Source organism: Triticum dicoccoides, chromosome 5B (assembly GCF_002162155.2).
Source record: "Triticum dicoccoides isolate Atlit2015 ecotype Zavitan chromosome 5B, WEW_v2.0, whole genome shotgun sequence".
Classification (NCBI taxonomy): domain Eukaryota; kingdom Viridiplantae; phylum Streptophyta; class Magnoliopsida; order Poales; family Poaceae; genus Triticum; species Triticum dicoccoides.
Window position 1 is genome coordinate 641,046,622 of NC_041389.1, and position 9,140 is coordinate 641,055,761.

Below are 9,140 nucleotides of genomic sequence, written 5' to 3' on the forward strand. Positions count from 1 at the left end.
GAAAAGAGAAAGAAAGATCGCGCGCAGGAACATGCCCACGCCCTCGCAATCCAGGCTGCTGCCACTGACAGTCCAGCTTGTACTCATTCTTGCAGGCGCAGCAGCCATGGCCGGGGTTGAACTAGATGAGCAGCTGCCGATCACACGTCCGGGCTGCCCTGACAAGTGCGGCAACATGAGCATCCCGTTCCCCTTCGGCCTGATGCCCGGCTGCTTCCGCGAGGGCTTCCAGGTCACCTGCGACCACTCCGTCGACCCCCCTCGAGCGTTCCTCGCCGACACCGATACCAACCGCATCACGGTCACAGACAGCGACGCCTCGGCGGCCTCCGACGCCGCCGCCTATCTGGGGTACAACACCTCGTATTTTCCAGTGGAGCTCGTGGACATGTCAGCCGACAGGAGCCAGGCGCGGGCGTACGGCCCCATCACGTCCGGCTGCAGCACCAACAGCACCCAGTACAGGTTCCAAACCCAGGCCATGACGCTCGGCATCACGGAGGGGCCGTTCGCCGTGTCGCAGACGCTCAACGTCGTCGTCGGCGTGGGCTGGAGGGTCGACGTCGTCATGGACGGCTCGACCACGCCCGTCTGCCGCACTGGCACGGAGCGGGAGCTCGCGGCGAGGAACGGGTCGTGCGCGGGGCAGGGCTGCTGCGAGGCCGCCCTGCCCCCGGTGCCGGAGTACGGCAGCGTCGAGCCGGGGCTCGTGGTCCCGAACGAGAACGCCCTGTTGAGGTCCAGCCCGTGCTCCTACGCCATGGTGGTCGAGAAGTCGCGCTACGTCTTCTCCACGCCGGACCTGTACGGCGACACGCTGCTCATGGAGAGTTTCCCCGTGGTGCTCGACTTCGCCATCGTCGGGAACGCCTCGTGCCCGGCGAAAGGCCAGCGGCCACCTCCGGACTACGCGTGCGCCAGCAGCAACAGCTACTGTGTCAACGCCACAGTTGGCCTCTCGGGCTATGCACTCAGCTACGTGTGCAAATGCTCGGAGCACTACGAGGGCAACCCGTACATCGCCGATGGATGCCGAGGTACTATCTCAATCAAGTTAACAATTCGTTGACCTACTAGTAGCAGTAGCACACTCCATCCTGTCTTAGACGAGTAATTAACTAACTCAAGCTTAATTAATTTCATATCCTTAATTTTATCTTCTCAAGACATCGATGAGTGCAAGTTCCCCGATCTATACTACTGCTCGAGCAAAGGCATATGCAAGAACAGGTTGGGAGGATATGATTGTCCATGCAAGCCAGGAATGAGAGGCGATGGGAAATTAGGACAGTGTGTTGAGAAATTTCCCCTGGTAGCCAAGGCGATTGTGGGTAAGTACCACTTCAACTGCTAATACATATGCTGCTAATTTTCATACTACTGATATGTACTTAATTAATAAAAGTATAGGATAGGATGAATGTTCATATATAGGATACCATGTTAATTCTAAAATGAAGTCTGAAAAGATAGGTAAATAATAAGTCAAAATGGGGTACATGGACAACTACGTACACGACCCCTGCTCATTTGCGCGTACGCACGCTCAAGACAGGCCCAGACACGAGCCGTCATCCTTGACCAAATAATGGGGCCGGTTACCCTGTGTGAGCTTGCGTGGTCCACTTCTTTTCCTTTTTTTTTTGTCTGTGTATTCCACATTTCCACTTCAATGCCAGTCCAAAGGACCTGCTAGGATGCACAGTGCTCTGGATCATCAAGAAATTGGCATGGTTTCCAACATATCATATGCCTTTGACTAATATGATCTATGGTAGTATTTCTCTCTTAGTAAAAGTTATGAGAAACAAAACCAAAATATGAACTAACCAATCTAAATAATTTTGTATACTTGTATTGTCAAAGTTAGAAAAGTTCAATGGCAGATGTACTAATCAATCTAGCTCACATGTAAAATAATCATTTCAAATAGAACCCACAATATTTTGGTAGAGCGTGGTGCCTTTGGCAATATATTTTTTGGTGTATGAATTTTGTTGCTCTAAAGAAGATATGAAATTTTAAGAGGGTCATTAAAATGATTTTTAGAATGATTTTAAAAATGGGATTGAAATGGCTTTAAGACTTTGGCACATAAGATCCTATTAAGGCCCTTTCAGCTTGTTGGCATGGTAGAGTAGCTTCTCCTTTCATAGCACATCACTATCAAAACAAATTATAAAAGGACTTGAAAATGAGAATAATGTGTGCCTTGGTCAAAATTCATCAAAGCAAAAGGTCCTCACGCCCTTCCTCGGGAGCTACAAGTACATAGAGACTAGTTTTTTTCCGATAAAGAGCGGATTTTATTGACTTATAATGTTGCATCAAGAGAATACATTCACTATGAGCACACACCGGGCCTCTAAACGATTAGGATGCACACAACCAATATCAACGTAGGGACTAGCTTAGTAAGCTTGAATCTGCCCAACATTCACATTGGATCCAACACTACTTTCTTCCTTGGTGCATTTTGCTCAATTCCTACTCGTCCATTTATGCATTTTCTCAATTTCTCGATCCACCTTGCGGTAAACGTACAAGGATGCAACCAACAAAGGTCCACAACTCCACATACAAATACTTCCGCTTGGTATAGAAATCCAATTCCCCGAGACAGAGTACATATATATGGCTTACTTTGTGAGGGTCGCTGACTCGAAGAGGACAAGGCAAAGTCCCTCCCCTTTCTTTCTACTATTAAACTATTCACTAGTACTTCTGCTTTTAAGTCAAATTCTAAATAACCTGTTAAATCAGTAATTTATTATCTTTTATGCAATATCATTTGTTGCAAACTTTTTAGTAGGATGTTTTGCCATGTAGGTATCATTGGTGGTATTTCTATCATAGTAGTTATATCATTTCTAGTTCTTCTCCGCAAAGAGAGAAGGAAGACCAGGGAGTTCTATGAAAAGAATGGTGGACCTACACTAGAGAGAGCAAAAAATATTAAAATTTTCAAAAAGGAGGAGCTCGTGCCAATTTTAAAGGAAAGCAATCTTATTGGAAGAGGTGGCTTCGGTGTAGTTTACAAGGGCACTCTTGGTAAAGAACAAGTTGCGGTGAAGCAACCGATTAGTGGTAGTCTGCTGGAAAATGACCAATTTGCAAATGAAGTCATCATCCAATCTCAAGTCATCCACAAGAATATTGTTAGGCTCATAGGTTGTTGCCTCGAGGTTGGTACCCCGTTGCTGGTATACGAATTTCTCTCTGGTGGTAGCCTGGATGACATTCTTCACAGCAAAGACAAGAAGCCTCTAAACTTGGATATACGTTTAAGTATTGCTGTAGAATCGGCAGATGGTCTTGCTTACATGCATTCAAAAACAAACACCAAAATCCTACACGGTGATGTTAAACCAGCAAATATACTTTTGGATGATAAGTTTGTCCCCAAGATCTCGGACTTTGGCATATCAAGGTTGATTGCGGGAGACAAAGAACACACCAGAAGAGTCATCGGTGACATGAGCTATATGGATCCAGTATATCTGCAGTCAGGCCTGCTAACTGAAAAGAGTGATGTGTATAGCTTCGGAGTGGTGTTGTTGGAGCTTATTAGTAGGAAGAAGACCACACATTCTGACAATAATAACTTAGTAAAGAGCTTCCTCGAAGTTCACAACAACGAGAACAGAATAACCGAGTTGTTTGACAATGAAATTGCGGCAGCAGAAGACTTGGAGCTTCTTCAAAATCTGGCAGGGATAGCAGTCGAGTGTCTCAACCTTGACGTGGACCAAAGACCAGCAATGACAGATATAGCACACCGGCTTCTGATACTGAACAAGTCCCGTAGACCGTAAGTTCTTGGACTCTGAGTGAACGCATAAGTTTGTGATAATGTCTTTTTTATTTTGCTATTTTGAGCAAATATTATTGTTACATATGGGAAGCGTGTCCATTAGTTCCAAGAAAATGTGTACTTGGTTGTAACTCACTCGTTGTGTAACCATGTATTCGTGTTAGCAATTGTACGTCTTCCATATACAAAGGAGCAATCATCGTCACATTAGCGTATAATTAGCAATTTCCCCATGTGCTTGCATGAACCAGCGTATATACTCCCTTCGTCCGAAAAAACTTGTCCCAAGTGTGTCCCTTAAATGGATGTATCTAGCATTAACTTGGTGCTAGATACATTCATTTGAGAGACAAGTTTTTCCGAACGGAGGGAGTATCTTGTTGAAGCTAGTTCTGGCTGACTGTGACTGTAAAGATGCAGCTACAAATCAACATTTGTGCAGTTTAACAAAAATAAAAGAGGTAATAGCACCGGGAGTCCCACAACTTGTCCTAGATGTGACGATTTGGTCCCAAACTTGCAAAAGCCAACTATTGAGTCCCACAACTTGCACCCAATGTGCAAATTTAGTCCTAGCCAATCAGACGACGACAAGTGGAGCCTAGTCAGCAGAGCCGGTCAGCGCAGCACATTTTGCAATTACCACCCTGGCCTTAGCAGTAATCAACTCGTACTACACCGCACTTCTCATTTCTCCCTTGCGTTACCTTCCAAGCCCTCCGCCGAGCCCCTCGGCGTCGCAGTCCTCGCCCAGGGCACGGCTGGCGGCGTGCACCTGTGAGGCGATGGCGTCGCGGAGGCAGCGGAACTTCCGCGAGAACTCGGGCGCTGGCGCGCCGCCCTTGGCCCCGCTGGCGTCTTCCTCCCCGCCGCCGCCGCCGGAAAGGCCTTGCGAATCCTCCTTCTTCTTGACCGACGCAGCGCTCTTCGCCTTGGCGTCCACGTCCTTGCTCACACTTACCACCTCGTCGAGCAGCTCCTGCGCCGCCCTAAGGTATTTGGAGTTCATCACCACCTGCCCCTGCGACGCCGTGGTCGTCGCCCCAAGGTGGTGCCTCCCTTCGTCGCCGGCGATGGAGGCCACCGTGACCGGCGGCGTCTCACGGGACGACAGGCTGAGCACGGCAGCCAGCCCCACACTCCCATCGCACACCCCACCCCACTGGCGCGGTGCGTTGCCTCGCTGCACGGCCGGTGGGTGACTGGTGGGCGTGCCGGACTGGCAGGGAGACCGGCCGTGCTCCTCCACCACACCTGCCATTGCCATGCTCCCTGTCCCGCTGTGCCGTGCGCTCCCCGTTTCTCCCCAAAAGTTATTTCCCTTCAAAAAAATAAGGGGCCTTGCTTGTAGGGTTGCCTTAACCAAGTACTCTACTAACCCATCGCCAAAATCCAACTACTACGGCTGCAACCAACTAAAGAACCAGCTAAATTGTCTTCTAGATTATCGGCTCTACTTTGTACAGTTTGCTCGTCGGAATGAGATGTTTGCCGGCCGCCGGCGGTCGCCGGAGGACGTCCGACCGCAGGTGCGAGAGCTCCTTCCTGAGCTTGTGCGAGAAGAGCCTGCACGCGTCCATGCTCAGGTCCACTGCCGCCGCCAGCGCCACGAACGCCGCCGCGTCTTCCGCACACCCGACGTGCGCCACCCCGACCTCCAACGTGGGCTTGCTGCACCGCCCCTCGCCCTCCACCACCGCCGACATCATGAACCCGCGGTAGTTCCCCAGAGGCCACTGGCTGAAGTCGTCGCTGCCTCGCGGGCTGCAGCCCGGGGTGCTCCCCCGGCTCAGGGGCTGCGCGGCTGTCAGGTCGAGCGCGAACTTGCCGCCCTTGGACGCGGCGATGGTGGAGTCCGCGATGGGGACAGCGTGGTCCACGCCGGGGACGAGGAGGTCGAAGCGGTAGCCGAGGCTGTCGGACGACCCCGCCCCGCCCCGCCGCGCTCGCGCCAGCACTCGAGGCGGCCCCATGGCTCCCACGCGCCGTCGCCGGCGGGCCGGAGGATGAGCCACGCACCCGGGTTGGAGCGGGTTGATTACTGCTAAGGCCAGGGGATAATTGCAAAATGTGCTGCGCTGACCGGCTCTGCTGACTAGGCTTCACTTGTCGTCGTCTGATTGGCTAGGACTAAATTTGCACATTGGGTGCAAGTTGTGGGACTCAATAGTTGGCTTTTGCAAGTTTGGGACCAAATCGTCACATCTAGGACAAGTTGTGGGACTCCCTGTGCTATTACCTCAAAATAAAAAGACCACTAGTCGCATGGAGCCGGAATCTTGGACCAAGTACGTCCTCATGCATGTTTGTCAGCATGGAAATCGCTGGAGGTTAGGTTACACGAGATCGGAAGGTCGGCACAGCACATCAGTGGGTGCGAAGAGAACACAAGGTGGTCAGATTTTGGCCGGAAAAGTCTTCGGTACGGTATGTCACGGGTGGAAGTGGAACGATAGGGCTGCGGACTCAGCATGTGGACGTAGCAGTGTCGTAGTACCTCCCGAGAGCCGGGTGAGCGTCGAGTCCAAAGTTCACACTTCACACACGCACCAAAACAAACTACTTCGCCGCCCAGAAAGAGCCTACAGGCCATTCACTCGTTGCGGTCTCCGCTCGACCGCGCACGCTTCCACAAACACAAACTCCGCACTGGCACGCTAACTACCTCCGTCGGTATCGTAGCCAGATGAACCTGACGGTCACCAAGATCAATGAATTGAGCGCCATTCTTTACCATGGTGTTAGTGCATTTCTAACCGATCCTCTATAACTGGTTAGAGGAGTAAAAATTCGATTTTATTTCTTTCATTATTACCTAGCCGATACCCAATCCGTCAAGGGAGTAAAAGTTATACTCAGTCGCGGCGGATATTCCTATATTTACTCCACCATTCGGCGACCGAGTAAAAGTCGCGCCTCTCCTTCACTGCCTCTCCGCGCCGCATCTACGCCAGCGCCGCCCCTCCCACCCCCGCCGGCACCGGCCCGTCGTTGTGGATGCTTTGTAGGCTCCGCCACTATCCTCGACCACTTGGATTTATGCCTCCTCTTCCCGTCGCCGACACATAACCGATGGATCTGCGGTTGCTGCCGTTGCCGCCGGGTTTGGCGTTTCTGGCCGCAGGCGACTGCGCCTTGCCATGGATTGGTCGGGAATCGGACCGCACAGCCCCAGCAATGCCTCTGCGCGGCATGCAGGTATCGGCCCCTCTTCTAGACACTCGAATCTCTCCTGTCAGCGGTTCGTCGGTGAAGACATGCCTGGTCGTCGCCCGGGCTAAGTGTTGGCTCGTCGGCTCGCAGTTACCGGTCATACAGTGCGACGACTGCCCGCGGTAGGTGGTGCACCGAGTTTCTACCACGCCGCAACATTCCGGATGAGTGTTGTTCAAGCGCAAAAGTAATGGGGTGTGTGCTTCTTTTGACTCGGTTGTTCACCGGATTCGGCGCAATTACTGTAGCTCATTGTTTGTTGAAGTTTGTGTGTAGGATGGATGCAAGTTTTGGTACTGGGAAAAAGAATACATTGTTCTATTGATAGCACTCTATTGATAGCACGAAAATTGATAGATGTGTGTGTACTCATTGCTAGAATAGAGGCTAGAGATGGGATTAGATGTGAAGCGACATCTACTTCTTTAGAATCGAAGAAGAAAAAAGTGTGCAAGCTCGAGAAGCTGCGGATCAACAATGAAGACATAGAGAAGATATTAGTCCAACTAGTGGGAGCAGTTACGGAAATTGGATATCTTTTAAAATGTCTGATTGTGGTTCTTGTTTTCTTTGGTCTTCTCTCGTAGCAAAGAATTGATGAATTATGTACTCCAATGTATCAAAATGTCGCTGAATAAAAACAAAGCAAAGAAATGTGTTTCGGTGGCCGAAAATGAAATGCAAATGATCTTTTACTCCGTCATATATAGGGGATCGGTTAGGTTCTGCCAAAAATTAGTGGATTAAATTTACTTCACTAAGGGTTTACTCCACCGGATACTTCACTATTTATTTGGGATCGATTAGAAATGTCCTTGTACCTGTAGCCATCAGTCTTCAAGCTTCATTGGAGTCATCGGGTGAATCTGTGGAGCCGCCAAGGGAGAAGCATGGCGAACCGAATGCAGCAGTCCTGATGTTGCACTTGACGGTGCGCGAGGCAACCAGCCTCCACTACCTATCTCTAAGTGCCAGCCAAAAAAATACCTTGATGTCCAAGAGTGCCCAAGAATGCCAAAGCTCCGCCGCGCAGGGAGGGAAGACCCGGCCTAGGAACATGGCCTAGTACGTAGAACTCGCTCTGTATTTCCCATCTAACGGAAGCCTCCAACTCCATGAGACATCGTCTGGCAAGGCAGTCAGCTGAACCTCCTCCTCGAAACAAGCTTTCGCCCCCGCTTTATATATATAACCAGCTGAACCTGCCTGGCCCAAAGCTGTAGAAACTAAGTGATCAGCGAAATGGAGGGCGCATCGCCAATGTCACGAACCCAAAGGTCGTCGTTCAGTGCCTCTACCACACAGAGGTGGCGTGGTGTGTTCTTGTTCACAAATTTCAGAAGATCGGGGACAAGTTGCTTCATTCCTAGTCCGTTCAGCCACCTATCGAACCAAAAAAGCATATCTCTGTCGTCAGCCAGAGAGCACCAAAGACCCGCTTTGAAAATCTCCTCCCCCTCGGATGGAATGGCGAAATCGTGTCCACCCACGTTTTGTCAGAGGCCATGCGCTCAAACCAGCGCCATCAAATGAAGAGTGTGCACCCCAGGCCACCGAACTCCTTGGGTGCACATACCTTGTTCCATGCCACAAGCAACTGCGTCCATTGGCCTCATATTGCCTACGCCAGAAGAACAATAGTCGCAACTTGTCCTGACACTTGATTACCTAGGGAGGGAGGTCAAGTGAGAGCATGTAGTAAACCGCCGTGGCTGTGAGAATGGAGTTGACCAAAATCAGCATGCCGCCATGCTTAAGCAGTGTAGCCTTCCACGTCGGATATGACTGGCGACACGGTCAATCAAGGGATGAAGCTCGACGTGCGAGAGAACTGCGAAAACAGGGGTAGTCCGAGATATTTGATTGGAAACGACTACAACGCTGAAGAGGGCTTGTGAGCCAAAAGCTCTCCTCTCCCGCGACCGCGCCGCCCCCGCGGCCGGCCGGCCGCGCCCAGCCTTCTCCCCCGCGCGCCTCTCCCTCTCCCCTCCTCTCTGCCGCCGTCGCTGGCGCCCGCTGCGGGCCTGGCCCGGGCGATGCTGGTGGCGGCGGCCCCCTGGCTTTTCCCCTCTCGGGTGTCCGCCGGCGCGGGACGGGGCGACCCCGGGCGGTG

At 51.3% G+C, this 9,140-nt stretch overlaps 1 protein-coding gene and 1 pseudogene across 1 annotated transcript; one reads left to right on the forward strand and one right to left on the reverse strand.

Moving 5' to 3' along the window:
• Positions 1–4,047, forward strand: LOC119312271 (wall-associated receptor kinase 1-like). Its single transcript, XM_037587996.1, has 3 exons — positions 1–1,037; positions 1,167–1,331; positions 2,830–4,047. Exons 1-3 carry the CDS (start codon positions 32–34, stop codon positions 3,813–3,815), a joined length of 2,157 nt encoding a protein of 718 aa, XP_037443893.1. The 5' UTR covers positions 1–31; the 3' UTR covers positions 3,816–4,047.
• Positions 4,048–5,253: 1,206 nt separating this feature from the next.
• On the reverse strand, positions 5,254–5,846 carry LOC119310365 (annotated as a pseudogene).
• Between the last annotated feature and the right edge of the window lie 3,294 nt (positions 5,847–9,140).

Excerpts from the sequence above, each read along its gene's own strand:
- LOC119312271 (XM_037587996.1), top strand. The coding sequence starts at position 32 with ATGCCCACGCCCTCGCAATCCAGGCTGCTGCCACTGACAGTCCAGCTT. Across the intron at positions 1,038-1,166 it reads CATCGCCGATGGATGCCGAG|ACATCGATGAGTGCAAGTTC; the intron begins GTACTATCTCAA and ends TATCTTCTCAAG. Across the intron at positions 1,332-2,829 it reads GGTAGCCAAGGCGATTGTGG|GTATCATTGGTGGTATTTCT; the intron begins GTAAGTACCACT and ends TTTGCCATGTAG.